General features: G+C 35.7%; 3 protein-coding genes across 6 annotated transcripts in view; 2 read left to right on the forward strand and 1 right to left on the reverse strand.

Annotated features, from left to right (window-relative positions):
• LOC127617825 (CD276 antigen-like) overlaps positions 1-2,457 on the forward strand; it is a 28,343-nt gene extending 25,886 nt beyond the window's left edge. Inside the window, exon 4 of one of the 2 annotated variants that reach the window (XM_052089922.1) lies at positions 1,084-2,457. In XM_052089922.1, coding sequence (XP_051945882.1) covers positions 1,084-1,235 — 152 coding nt within the window. In that variant the 3' untranslated portion in view covers positions 1,236-2,457. The remainder of the gene's footprint in view (positions 1-1,083) is intronic. The other variant, XM_052089923.1, reaches the window with a different exon arrangement.
• zbtb8os (zinc finger and BTB domain containing 8 opposite strand) lies at positions 2,428-11,081 on the reverse strand. The gene is made up of 7 exons (XM_052089934.1): positions 10,899-11,081; positions 9,862-9,886; positions 9,475-9,596; positions 6,263-6,345; positions 6,107-6,159; positions 2,952-2,988; positions 2,428-2,576 (listed from the first exon to the last, which is right to left on the reverse strand). The coding sequence occupies exons 1-7, from the start codon at positions 11,020-11,022 to the stop codon at positions 2,490-2,492; spliced, it is 531 nt and encodes a 176-aa protein (XP_051945894.1). The 5' UTR covers positions 11,023-11,081; the 3' UTR covers positions 2,428-2,489.
• Positions 11,082-11,530: 449 nt separating this feature from the next.
• LOC127617826 (gastrula zinc finger protein XlCGF7.1-like) lies at positions 11,531-13,987 on the forward strand. Of its 3 annotated transcripts, none has more exons than XM_052089926.1 (2): positions 11,531-11,680; positions 11,955-13,987. In XM_052089926.1, the coding sequence occupies exon 2, from the start codon at positions 12,004-12,006 to the stop codon at positions 12,832-12,834; it is 831 nt and encodes a 276-aa protein (XP_051945886.1). In that variant the 5' UTR covers positions 11,531-11,680; positions 11,955-12,003; the 3' UTR covers positions 12,835-13,987. The 3 variants fall into 3 exon arrangements, with proteins under 3 accessions (XP_051945886.1, XP_051945884.1, XP_051945885.1); XM_052089924.1 differs by having other exon boundaries at positions 11,531-11,676; XM_052089925.1 differs by having other exon boundaries at positions 11,531-11,676; positions 11,974-13,987.
• The last annotated feature ends 142 nt before the right edge of the window (positions 13,988-14,129 follow it).

Raw genomic sequence — 14,129 nt, forward strand, 5'->3', positions numbered from 1 at the left:
ACCACCTTTGGAAGAGATCAATTCTCCCAGCAGTCATGAGAGCCCCCTCAAGTAATGCTATTTATGTTTCTGCACACCGGCAAATAGTCACACATATGTTTTACACACAGTAAACTGTATGTTTGCCCGTCAGACATAACTGTGGTACAAATCAACAATGTTTTCATTGATTACTCCTTATTAACTTGATAAAAATATACTACACTCCCTGTTCTTCTATTCTAATCTCTTCTATTTGCAAAAGTAATGTTTGGGAGTCTAACATTTATATTTCCTATTGACACACTAAAGCTGAAGATATAAATAACCATCTTAATACAAATGCTTTAGTGAAACATCTTATGTGCCCCTTATTAAGACTTTTGCACAGTACCGTATATGTACAAACTGAAAATAAACAATGAGGTGTCATTACCAGATCTTTTAAATAAGGCTCTGAATGAATAAAATGTCTCATCAGAACATCAGATGTTTTTCTGAAGAGACATATCCAGATGTATTGCTGATACTGAGATTCTACGTGAGGAGATGAAATATCGTAGTTGAGATGCTCACAATTATTTCCTCAGTGGAAAGGTCGGGAAGATTGGATCGCTCCTATTATATTAAATGAAGCCATTAATGCTGTTAAGTGCATGACCTGCTGACAAGGTTTTATATATATATATATATATATATATATATATATATATATATATATATATATATAACATTTCCTTCTGTGTGTGATACTGCAGATATTGTTGATTTTCTCAATCCAATCAACCCCTGATGAAAAATAATGTAGTCCTCCCTCCCCATTTTTTACTTTCATATTAACATTGAACCAGTGGTGGCTCATGCTTATCAAAAGTGGGGAAGCACAGCCCATTTTATTTATTAACTTTTTGGTATATGCAATGTTGCTCCCAGGCTAATCAGTTACTTTATATTGCATATCACTGCATGTATATCTCTGAGCCTCTGAACATTGGACTCGACAGCGGTGCTTTTACATCTTAAACACTGTCAGTCACGTACATCTGTTTCTGTTATTAAATGCTTAATCTGTCATTAAGATCCTTTTCTGTCTTTTTATTGTAGATGGGAACACAGGCTCCAATACACCAGTTGTGATTCTCTCCATACTGTGTACAATCCTCCTGTGCTCCACTGGTGTGTTATTTTGGTGGCACCGTCACAGCAAGCGTTTATCTCATACTAAATGGGACACATCTACAGCATTGCGCTCATGATTTATCAACACTAACTACTGCAAAAACAACTGAAATCATTTAGCCGACATGAAGTTTTGTATATAGCTTTTATTGTATTTTACTCCAGCTCTACCAAACTTTATGTAAATTAGGTGTAGAAGACGAGCTCAATTACGTTTAAAGGCGAAGGGTGTAATTTCAGTGCCACTAGTTGCACCAAATTGTAGACTGGGCCAGACATGACAGTATTGGCTCAGCTATTGGGGTGAGTTTGGGGCAGGACCTTCTTTTTGTTAACAAAGGTGAATGGGATGAGTGTTTTAGCCTTGATTGTTTGCTTGAGGGTTTTTACACAGACTTGTCAGAGATCCTAAGTATTGAAGAACCTTGGAGTGATCTTGGACACATCGCTACTTTTAAATAGACAGATCAGTGCTGTTTTAAAGAGCAGCTTTTTCCATCTGAGATCAATTGCAAAAGTATCCCTACACTGGCTCCCCATAAAATGGGGATTTAAAAATTCTGCTGTATATAAAGCTCTATCTGGTCTCGCACCTCAATAGCTCTGTGACCTTGTCCCTTATTCTCCTACTAGAGCACTTAGGTCAGCTGACCAACTTCTGCTGAATGTTCCTCATTCTCGCTATAAATTGAAGGGCGATCGTGCATTTGCTTTTGTAGGCCCCAAACTCTGGAACAAGAGCTTCCGCTTCATATCAGGACAGCTCCGATGCTCTGCCTTTTAAAATCTGCTTTAAAAACAAATTTTTACTCATTTGCTTTTGAATACATTTTAATTATGGATCTAGATTTTAGGCTCAGGTATTTATATATGGGAATATTATGCATATTATGTGACTGAAAAGCACTTTGGGTCAACTTCTGTTGTTTTAAATGTACTCTATAAATAAAGGTTGAGTTGAGATGATTATTGCTTTAACTTGATAGTCAATAGTATGAAATGAGATTTTAATGATGGTTATTTTATTTTTTTCCACTTCATTAAATTACAAAAGAAAAAACCAGATAATGTATATTTTTGACTGAAAATGTAAAGTTTGTTCTTTTATAATGTTTTATACAGCTTAACAGTTATTTTGTAAGCACAAACAATAACAAATAATCAAAGACAACCTAAAATATACAGTATTTCAACTATGTAAACGCATTTGCATCACAACTTTACAAAATTACATTTCTCTTATGTTCATTACACCATGAGAGTACTATCTTTTAAAATCATGTCAAATAAACAGAAGACTAAGTATTTGTTGTTTTGTGTTTCTTTCTTTCTTAAATATCAATAATGACGAAGATCTCTGGTTTCTCTATGTTGTGTACCTGCATGGCAGAGTAGGTGATTGCTTTCACTTCTGTGCCCTGTTAGAAATGGAGAACACAGAAATCTTGAAATTCTTAAAGGGGTCATATCACGAGGAATCACATTTTGTTGATATTTTGAGTTAAGGTTAATTCGCCAAGTAAACATACTGTAGCTTTAAATAAATATTCCTAATTCAATACAAGTTAAGCTCAATAGACAGAACTTGTGGCATAATGTTGATTGGCAAAAAAAATTATTCCACTCGTCTGTCCTTTTCTTTCAAAAAAGCAAAAATGCCTTAACAGTGAGGCACCACCTTGAAGGAAAACTATAAAACAATATGAGCTACTGTTCACCAGATGTGGTTTACCTCAACCTTGAAAGTAAATGAGCAATGCATATATAACACAGATGTGTTTGTTGGCAACTACCTGTGGGTGTTTAGTTAGATTAAATTCCTCACCCCACCTACAAACAAGAGAAAAGGAAAACGAAGGAAACCATTACACAATATTTTATAACAGACCGCATAATATTCTCCTGTTATTACAGTGCAAAATAGGCAAATTTATTTTGGAATTTGAGAACTGGTTCTAATTTCATTATTTCTTCATTATATCTGTACTTATTTTCAAGATACATTCTCTGAAAGTACTTCTTAATATCTTATACATTGCTACCATGTAAATGTATCTTGTTTTAAGGATTTTCTTTTACCATTTTACTATTTTTTAACAAGACAAATATACTTAGTTTTAATAATATAATATTTTGCAGTAGATTTTTCACTGAATTAAACTTAATAAAAAGTATATTTCCCCCTTTCATTCAGTGAATGTCATTTAGAGGTATTTTTAAAAGATGATTTTGTCCTCTTTATTGTTAGTAAACATGTTTAAAATAACCCTATAACTCTGGGCACAAGCCGAATATTCGGTTAAGAACTAATGATTAATCGTTGCAATAATCGCCTGAATAGTCGAATAATTGTTCTAATAATCGTTCGATTAGTCGCTTATCTAAATAATCCTTCGATTAGTCGCTTATCTAAATAATCGTTCGATTAGTCGCTTATCTAAATAATCGTTCGATTAGTCGCTTATCTAAATAATCGTTAAATTACTCGCTAATCAAAATAATCGTTAGATTACTCGATTATCTAAATAATCGTTAGTTGCAGCTTTTCTGTGTAAACACTTTTTTGTAGCATACAGAATATGCCACTTCCGCAATGCTTTTGGAATTCTTTTGGAATTCTAAATTCTTAACGATTCTCATCCCTATTTTTATCAAAGTAAATCATTCCAGTACAAGCTAGGGAGAATCAAGGCCTTGTTCGATCATACACTCAAAGTAATTTTAAGATTTACACATTACAAATTTCAATTTCTCAACAAATTCTATTAAGTTGAATTAATTAATCTTTAATAAAATTAAAATAAAAACTAAACATTTTGTTTTTTTTAACATTAGGCCCACACAATTCAATTTGATGGAATTTTGTTATGAAATTGAAATACATACATCTCAAAAACAGGCTAAAATATTGTTTTGGAGTGTACTGAACTCTACTCTCAAAATAGTTTCCTGTCTGGCCATTCAGTTTCCGGAATGGTTTCACATTAAGTAAAAGTCAACACACACCAGCTAACAAGAGCACTTGTGATTCAAATATTTTCTCTGTAAATCCCTAAAGCATGAATGAGACTATTGTACACTATAAAAACGTTATACCCCAGAAATAAGGGCCTCTTTCAGAGTGGTCAAAACCAGTGAATGTTCTTCATCCTTTTCCAAAAATCTGTTGCTGCTGGCAGTCCAGCTTTTTTTTTCTAAAGTTAACTCATATAATGTTCCAATTACAAGTGTAATCAACAGTATCCAATGTTTTTGTGATAAGAGCTCTCAAACCACATTTGGAGGTAGCCAGAAATGCATGGGAACACATCACATCTATAGTGTAAACGCAGTAACTACGCATTTTGCTAAAATAACATTTGAGATGCATGTCAATAACAGATGTAAACGATGATCTATCTCAGCTCCCCATTTGTGATGGGAACACCTGAGGCAGATGTTAATACAAGGTATAAACAGGGCCAGTGATGTGTAGCTCATTATCTGTTGTACTGTCTACACAAGTGACGTCAAAAGTGAAAAAGCAAACGTGATCTTCAGCTGGGTCACCTGGCTGTATATTGCTTTGGGCCCCTTCCCTATTAAAAAATACAGTTAGAATTTGTTGTGGGGGTCCCCTTGTACCTGTGGGCCCCTAGAATCATTACCACCTTTCACCCCTATAGCTACGGCACATGTCTTTATGTGAATGACTCTGAACTATTACATAATTCCTTCACATGACATCATGATTATATGACTAGCCTGCTCACAGATGAAAACATGTTTTCACTTATTAATCAGAGATCAGATTTAAGCCAGGATCAAGATTCCAGTGAAATTGGTTCAGCCCATTTTAGCAATAATTCATATCTAATCTCGAAAGTACAGTATGTGAATTATCACCTGCAATGAATGTGTATTGCTCATAAATTGTATTGACCTTCCTGCTGTATGGCAAGACAGATAATAGAGAAACACTCTCTGACAAAGGGTGGGACTAAACACATGATAACGTATGAATACAGCCAAAGAGACCTGCCCTATGACTGTATATGAGCTCATAAAGCACCAAGCCCTTTTGGGCCAGAAGCGTACTTTAAGCAAGTACACACACAGATGCAAGTCCTTGACAAATGCACTGCCATCGCATGGTCTGGTTGAACATACTAATGTGTGTTCTTATGTTACTGTAGTGGTAACAAACCTAGGCAAGGGGGTGATAGTTACCTCCAAAAGTCTGTGCCATTTAACTGGATGTGTTAATCAGGTAAATTGCTATAAATATATTGACTTAAACATACTTGCTCATCAATACTCTCTTCAGACTGTTGCTCCGACATTATCGTAGTTGGCTTCAAAGAGAAAACTCACAGCAGAAGCAGACAGTTTACACTAATGTCCACTACAGTGCCCCTTGTGGCAACGTTGAAAATGTGACGCATACTTGCATGGTATAATGAATTGGGGGGTCTGACACATTCTGGAAATGTAACATAGCATGAAATCGAGCATACGCCACTAGAAGTGTTTGCGTTCACACATTTGTGTAGAGTAAACTTCAGCCTTTAGTGTTCTGCTTTTTAGCATTATTCCACCCTTAGACCCACATGGCATAAACTTGTGAAATTTGGCACACTGTTGGAGAGTTTCTCATTACAAATGTTCAGCTAAATGGTTCTCATTACAACACTTGTCAAAATTGATTTCTAGGAGGATGTTTATGAGTTTATAACACTTTATGAGCTCATGTACAGACATAGGGCAGGTCTCTTTGGCTGTTTTCATTCGTTGTCATGTGTTTAGTCTAACACTTTGTCAGAGAGTGTTTCTCTATAATCAATGTTCTCAAATTCAACAACAGGGGTGCTATGAACAAAAAAATCTGTTCATCCTTATGCAACTATGAGTATTATCATAATTGCTGCTTGTAGTGACATTTTATCATTTGAATGGCATTAGAACTCACCCTATAGAGCGAATTCTGAACTGCATTCTGTCAATGTGCACAACCTTCACCTCCTGTAGGACAGAGAATGAGTTTATTAGAAACATTAATGAGTACTCTGGAAGAGAAGAGGAGTGTGTGTGTGTGTGTGTGTGTGTGTGTGTGTGCATACCTCACCCTGGGAATAAAGAATAGGTCAGCACTGAACTTGAAGAGCCAATCATCCAAAAAATGAAAGAGGAGTGACTCCATGTCCTCACCTGAGAAAAAAACAACAACCAAGCAGTCACCAAAACAAACTTTTTTAATATCTGAATTCCTGATGAAGAACTACACTTCCCATGATCCTAAAACATCCACCAATTGAGATATATTGTTTTTAGATTTAGAATCAATAACTTTACATCAAAGTTGTATCTTTTCTCTATCATTCACTATGCTTCATGGGATTTCAGTTCATTCCCTTTTGAAAGACAGTAAGAACACAGTCTTATTCCTTTTTCAAATAAAAGTTTGCAATGCTGTGGTTTCCCTGGAGCTGGTTGGTTTCGTTCATGACTTAAAAGAGAATTGGTTTAAAACCAAACTATGCAAAATATACATGGAAATTCCTTGCAAAACCAAGACTGTTGCACTCTATTGTTTTTCTTTCTTAGAGCCACTTTAAGTATGCATGCCTTCCATAACCTTGCAGCCCTGTTTGTCCTCTGTGGCTCATTTGGTCTGTGATTTCATGCTGATATAGAAAATTAAACTTTGCAGCTTTCTCATCATTTTCAGATTATGCACAAGAAGTGTCTTATAATGGATGTGTATTAGAGAAGTTCTGCTTTGTTATACATTTTTCCCAATGTTTATCTGTCTCAAGGAAGTTACGAAGAATGCCTTTGATTGGACTTGAACATATTGAGAAAGTGGATGGTGATTTAAACTGCCAAGCTCCAAAAAGAACTCCCCAAAAAAGCACCATAGAAAAGGCGTATTAGCTGTTTGGGATAGAGGTCTGAGTAGAACTGTTTTTCCCATCCTACACCTTCCTGCTCTCTAAATTTGACTCCATGTTAAGCCATTCTCCGCCCAGAATGATTTTCTTCTCATCCGATCCCATACCTGCAACCCCGCATTTCTTATTCTACATGGAGCATAAGCCAAACAAATACACCAATTTACACAAGTAACGTATTATTTAATGCTATTATCAGATGATGCCACTCTGACTTGTCTGAGGTTAGTATCTTAACACTAAATTGACCATTTCCAGTCCCAGCTTAACATTGAAGAAAACACAGAATGTAATGCTCTATGTATATATATTACAGGCAAGAGTTTAGGCACTACTCTCTGTAAGGTCAGGGACAAAACACTCAGATAGGCTTCTGATCCCATTTCAGAAGTTTCCAAAATACAACCTGCAAATCCCTGGAGCAGGGTGCTTTGCGTCTTATCTTGTTTGCAACTCTCTTCTTAGCAAATGTACAAAAACATGCATAAACCTGTGTATATAAAGCACCTATTCTCATTTGAGCATTAGACGGAAACAACGGACAACAGACAAAGTCAACAACTACGACGGATAAAACATCTCTGTGTATCACCAAGAAAAACTATATGCAATCTGATGAACTTTAAAAGCTGTTGAAGCCCAACTTCCATTTCCTGCTCTTATCCTCAACCCTGGCAACTAAAAACTTAAGAATCTGACATTTCTGGTGACGAGGATGGGATGGAATGATGGCTGAAAGTAACCGGACTCTGGGTGTTTGACATAACAAATCAAATCCTGCAGTTCTTCCTCATATCGAGCCCACTGTGCAGAACAGTATGAGTTGGTTATTTGTCATCTCCATTAAAAAACCTTTGGGTGCTAAGGGCACGCCTGATATACTGTATTTGTTCAAATTAAACACATTTTGTGTTAGGAGTCACAGTGACAACTGGAGACATTTTGGGAACTATATTAGTTGGGTTACAGTGTAGGAATTTTTGTTAGAGTCATAATGGTGATGGGTCATAATGAGTCATAATGAAGTCATAATGGAGTCATAATGGTGATGGGTAAAGTTTTAGTAGCCAAGGATTCAGTTCCAACTACAGAGAAAGGCGGTAGAGGTGTTCCTGATGGCACTCTATCTGAGGTAACGGATGTTTTATCAAATAATTTAAGATAATTCATGAAACTGGAAAAAATTGAGGCAGAAATGATTGCAAAATATCAAATTAAAGTCCAAAAGGGCGATATGTGGTGTCCAGATGATTTTTTAAAAACCATGGGGAAAATTCAATTATTCAATGGATGAAAGATAGATATTCAAGAAACACACCATGAATTATGGTTGTTTGATCACACTGTAGAAATGGGAAAATAAAACAACTAAAGTATGAAAGAGATAAACAGTGTTGGGAAAGTAAGTTAAAAGGGATTCAAACCCGGTGTGATGAATTAAAAGATCAACTGAAACAGATATCTCCTGACATACCTAAAATGTCACGAGCATTTGAATCCGATTCTGACAGTGAAAGTTTCAGTGACAGTGACACTGATGATATAGTAATTCTTTGTCCACTTCATATCAAATTTCGTAGGGGCAGGAAAAAGTCACTACTAAGTTAAACAACACAAAGTTCAAGTTCCTAGTTCAAATGAATACAGATATGAACCTCCTACTCCAAAACATGATTAGTCTAAGGAAGTAGGAAATGTTAATAAAAATCCACGCTCTGCGGAAATAACGCCTACTCATGGGTACCTATAACTGGGCATGCTGTTGTTATTTAGTGTCACTTGTCACTAATACAGGACATTTCCTGGAGAACCACTTACAACGCAGCACCATGCATGGTAAATGGTCTTTACACTGTACATTCACACACATCAATGATGGCAAAGCTGCCATGAAAGGCATGGGGAGCAATGGGAGCAACTTGGGAGCAACTTGGGGTTCAGTGTCTTGTCCAAGGACACTTCGGCATGTGGAGTTGTGTGGGCCGGGAATCGAACCGCCAACCCTGCAATTAGTGGCCAACCCGCTCTACCACCTGAGCCACAGCCGCCTCCTGATTCTCTTAGAAAAAAATGTGTAGTAAGCCGAACAAGGTCAAGTGTGATTCAACATTTTTGGATGGACCTAGCTCTGTGGTATGGTACCGTATACAATGCTCATGCGATCGACAATTTTAGTATGGAATTAGAACAGTTTGCTAATATAACAATAGACAATTTTTTGCTTATAACACAAGAAATGCTAAACATCAGACTAGTAGCTCTTCAAAATAGGGCAGCTTTAGACTTAGCTAAAGAATGTAGCATTTGTGCACTGATAGGTGACCTACGATGACTGAGACACGCACATTCTGGGAAAGGATAAATACAGACTGAATTTCTTTCCCACCTTCTGATTCTACTTCTAGAGTGTCAATGGGTTCAACTGTTTCTGTATCAGTCATGTAGCCAAACATTCCCATAGCACACTGCTCAAAAGCCTCTTCCAGTGAATCGCCCCAAGAATGAATCCTGCGGTGAAAACAAGAACTGTGTCATTGTTGCCTTTAGGATACATAATAATAGATTTATTTTGTAGTCATATAATTACAATTTATAGGTTCAGTGTGTCATTTCTGCATAACTAGTGGCACCACTCATACAAACTTTACACACTACTCCTTTAAAATTGTTTTTCCCCTTTCCATCTGCTCTTTACAAGTTATGCTAACAACATTACTATTCATTAGTTTGGATTAACTTTATTTAAAGAAAGAGTACACGGAAAAATACTCACTGGACATCTGCAGTGTGGTCAAGATCTGAAACAGGTAAAATCAAACATTGCTAAGAGGCTGATAGTGACATAATGTTGATTCACACTAAAATAAAAACTTGATAAATAACAATAAGTAATAAAATACAAAACAGCAAACATTGGGCAATAACAGAACAGAGATGTTACTTTTAACAGTCCTGTAATAGAGGCAAAAAACAACTCGTATATATTAATTATATTAAGAAGAGGTTTAAATTAAGAAAAGAGAAATACATTTATTTAAAAAAGTTAATTATACAAGATGATTAGATTCTTGATATTGTGTTTTGAGTTATATTAACCATTAACATGCTTTAGCATTTGTATTATTATTATTTTCCCTTTAATAATAATACTGATATTAATAATGTAAGGGACATGAAGTAATCTGAACTGAATGAATCTGAAATAATGCAAGTACTTTTAACAAATCATAAATCTCCTTTCTGCATTTGAACTCTCAAAAAAAAATTCCCCATTCACTTACATTGTAACCTCGTTTTTTTGTGGTAATCAACATTAGGTCACAAATGCTGACGATTGAACTTAATTTATATTCAACCCAGAATATTCCTTATAAAAAAGGATCATAGAAACTCTTATGTTAAAATAATATAAAAAGATGTTTAAATGTTTCCATAATAACTACTTAGTTAGTGCTTGTGATTAAGAATCAATCCAAGAGCATATTATCAAAAGATTCAAAACAAATTGTATTTTGGTCCTATCACTGGTTTAATTCGGACCAACCACAGCATATAGTTCATGAATATTAATTAGTTTGTGCCGAGGTTAACTACGTAGCATGTTGTCACGTGACCTAATTAATATACATGAGACACGTTCTTAGCTCTTTCCCCGTAAAGTAGTGCTCGTACATTTTTCTTTAAAATCACTGTTATGTCTATGACCGACTTTTCGGTACTTTTATGTTTACGACGTTTACGTAAGTTTTGTTTTTGTTTCTCAGTACTCGCTTTACACGACGCATGCATAGTGAATTTGTTCACACTTACACTCATACTTCTTGTTGATTGGAGGATATTTTGATTTGGTTGTTTTTTGCGCTTCCGTAAGGTCAAGTTCGCGGTCATTCATTATGATTTTACAGCTGAAAATGTATTTCCGTGTAAACAACATGCAATAATTGACAGTGGAAGTTGATACTATGAACCTGCCAGCGAAAGGTAACTGGCTAACATATTTCAAAATAAAGGTCTCCCTCTAATGACAGCTGAAAACTTGCATTACAGTTAAAAGAGTAGACATGGCTTTTATGATTTTAAGAAACTTTTCTCCATCAAACTTTTGTCTGGTACCGTATATAAATGCAAAAATGTGCATTTATACTTGTCTGAGCAATTAAAAAAAAAAAAGATTGATCAGGCTTACTAGGAATTAATTCACTTACTAGGAATTAATTCACATAATAGTCCAGTAGACAGTCTATAGTCGACACTGCCCCGCTGTGGTTATATGAGGAACAGCAGATTTACTTGATGCGGATTCATTTCTTATGTACATACCGCCATCTACTGGACTGTTATGTAACTAACCTTACTATCTATGTGGAGATGATGATGATTATTCCTCATATAACCACAGCGGGGCAGTGTCGTCTATCTCTGCTACGCTGCCAACCGTGAAATAATATAGCGGAAGTAATCGTGATAATTTTCTGAACAAGAAAATGCTTTTTTCAGGAATTGCTTTTTTGTTTTTTCCCCTCAAAGATGATAATCTTACTGCTGATTATACGTTGTTCTTTTGATCAAGAGTAAATATAACAAACTTGTAAGTAAGTGCTTTAAGATTAAGTTGTTCACCACAAAGATTCTGATTGACTTTGTTATTTTTCCCCCAACTATTTGTAAGTGCTTACAGTTGAGAGAAATAACTTGGAAATTATCATGATTGGTTTCTATGGTTGGTTAAAATATATAGATTTAAAAGGAAAGGGTAAATTTTTTGCTCGTTTTCAGTAAATGTAAATTTTTTGTTGAACATTCCATGTAGTTGTATTAAAGCAATAAGAGTGGACTATAGCTTTAGTTCTCTGTATCTCTGTTTAGAAAATCTCATGTTCCTTAGCTGATGGTGTAACGTCCTAACTGCATCGTTATGAAGCATGTGATTGAAAGGGAGATGCCAGATTGTGAACAGGACCATTCATCAGAACTGACGCTTGAGGGGACTTTTGTGGGAGTTCTGGGGTCAGAGGTGACCACAAAGGCCCCAGGTCCCACCAAGGAGGGTGAAGAGATTCTGGTGCTGAGCCAAGTGGAGGAATCAGTTGGGTACTTTTGCCATAGACTGAATTATACAAAGAAGTATATTCAGGTGTCTGATGAAAGTCCTTCAGATACTGATACAAACACTGGGCCCTCTGTCTCTCCCCCCTCAAACAGATGTGAGACTCCTGGTAAAAAATTCAGCTGTAAACTATGTGGAGTGGAGTACCGCCGCAAAGCAAACCTGGTGTCTCACATGCGAATACACACTGGAGAGACTCCGTACTGCTGTGAACTGTGTGGGAAAGCGTTTCGACGTTCAGACTGGCTTAAATTGCACTTGAATGTCCACATGGGTGAAAAACGACAGAGAGCAAAGCGCTTTGTTTGCGATCAGTGTGGAGTGAAATTTGATTGCTCTGCCGCACTCCAAAGTCATATATGGAAACACAATGGTGAGAGACCACTATCATGCCCGCTCTGTGAGAAGACATTCTACAGTGTTGTTAATCTCAGAAGCCACCAAAATGATTGTCACTCTGAAGAGAAACAGTTTTCATGCTTTGTGTGTGGACACAGCTTCGCACGCCTTCATACGCTGCAGAAACACACACGGATTCACACTGGAGAGAAACCGTTCTCCTGTTCAGAGTGTGGAAAAAGTTATCGTTATAAATATTCTTTGTTATTGCATAATAAACTACACTCAGACGAAGGCTGACCTGAATGATCGTACATTGCATTCTTTCAGTCAGAAAAATAAAATAAACTAAATAGGGTCAGTAATTTAGGGAGGCTCAGGGCAAAAATGCCCCAAAACTCAAAATGTCAAGTCACTAAATGCAATTGTAATTAATTATTATTTTTTTTTTCATCAGTAACATCTAAATTATTTGTGAGAATTTGTATTAGTGAATCAATTGAAGTATTTGATATAAATGGATGAGACACTTGTTTATGCTGTAAATGTTTAGAAAAAAATATGTTCTCATAAGGGTTACAAATTCCCTGAAAATCAATTCAAGGGGGTCAATAATGCACTTTAATATAAAAGTTAATTTCTGACTGAAATTAACACAAAGAAATTAAATAACCCTATAACCCCATATGTATCTGATTTGATATACAATGTTTGACAGCTCCTGTTTCACTCACTGTTCAAGCTGACGAATGCCCAAACAAGTGAAAAAAGTGGTTTCAATGTTTATATCGATCTATTTAAAAGGGCGGTGGACTTGCACTAAAAGTGACTCTTATCTTGGGATAAATGACAGCGTAGTTTATTGAAGTAAAAGTGACAGTAATGATTATATTGCTACTGATATTTTAAAATGAGTATTTGATGAATATAAGTGACATGTGCTTGATTAAAATGTAGTATATTATTTTATTGAAAATCCCAGTTGAAATCCATATGTATCAAATATGATACAACAGGTTTTGTGGTATATCTCTCAATCACCATTACAGTCCAACTCTCAAAAATTTTGTATCTCTGAAAAGCCCAGGGAGTGATAATACCCCAATATTTACCATTGTAGCATGTATGGGCTAAGAAAAACGTAAATAATAAATGTCCTACAAAAATGAATTGCTGGGCCTCAGGAAAACAATGACCTTAAAAGCCTAATATGTAAAATATGATACGTAAAAAAACATGTGCTTTGTGTCTATGGTATTAAAAACAGTGTAATGTAAAAAAAAAAATTATAATTAGTTTTCTGATGTCTTTCATGTGTCAATTCAATGTGGGTTAATAGTATCACTTGGGAACTGTTGCTGAGTTATAGGACACATTCGTTTGTTTTTATTCATTTGTACTCTGTTGGATAAATCCAATTTGTTCTCGATTTCTCCTGCTGAAATTTGTGTAAACCTACATGACAATAAAGAGCTTGACTTGATGTCCCCTAATTAGTACTCTCTATGCCCCCCAATCAAATCTAATAGCACAAAACACCACATCATTACAATTCTTGGAGAAAAAAATAGGCGAAAGAACAACTCCTAGGACTC

This window comes from Xyrauchen texanus, chromosome 24, assembly GCF_025860055.1.
Source record: "Xyrauchen texanus isolate HMW12.3.18 chromosome 24, RBS_HiC_50CHRs, whole genome shotgun sequence".
Lineage (NCBI taxonomy): Eukaryota > Metazoa > Chordata > Actinopteri > Cypriniformes > Catostomidae > Xyrauchen > Xyrauchen texanus.

Excerpts from the sequence above, each read along its gene's own strand:
- LOC127617826 (XM_052089926.1), top strand. The coding sequence starts at position 12,004 with ATGAAGCATGTGATTGAAAGGGAGATGCCAGATTGTGAACAGGACCAT.
- zbtb8os (XM_052089934.1), bottom strand. The coding sequence starts at position 11,022 with ATGTTGTTTACACGGAAATACATTTTCAGCTGTAAAATCATAATGAAT. Across the intron at positions 9,597-9,861 it reads GACCACACTGCAGATGTCCA|GATTCATTCTTGGGGCGATT; the intron begins GTGAGTATTTTT and ends TTTTCACCGCAG. Across the intron at positions 2,577-2,951 it reads ATCTAACTAAACACCCACAG|GGCACAGAAGTGAAAGCAAT; the intron begins GTAGTTGCCAAC and ends CATTTCTAACAG.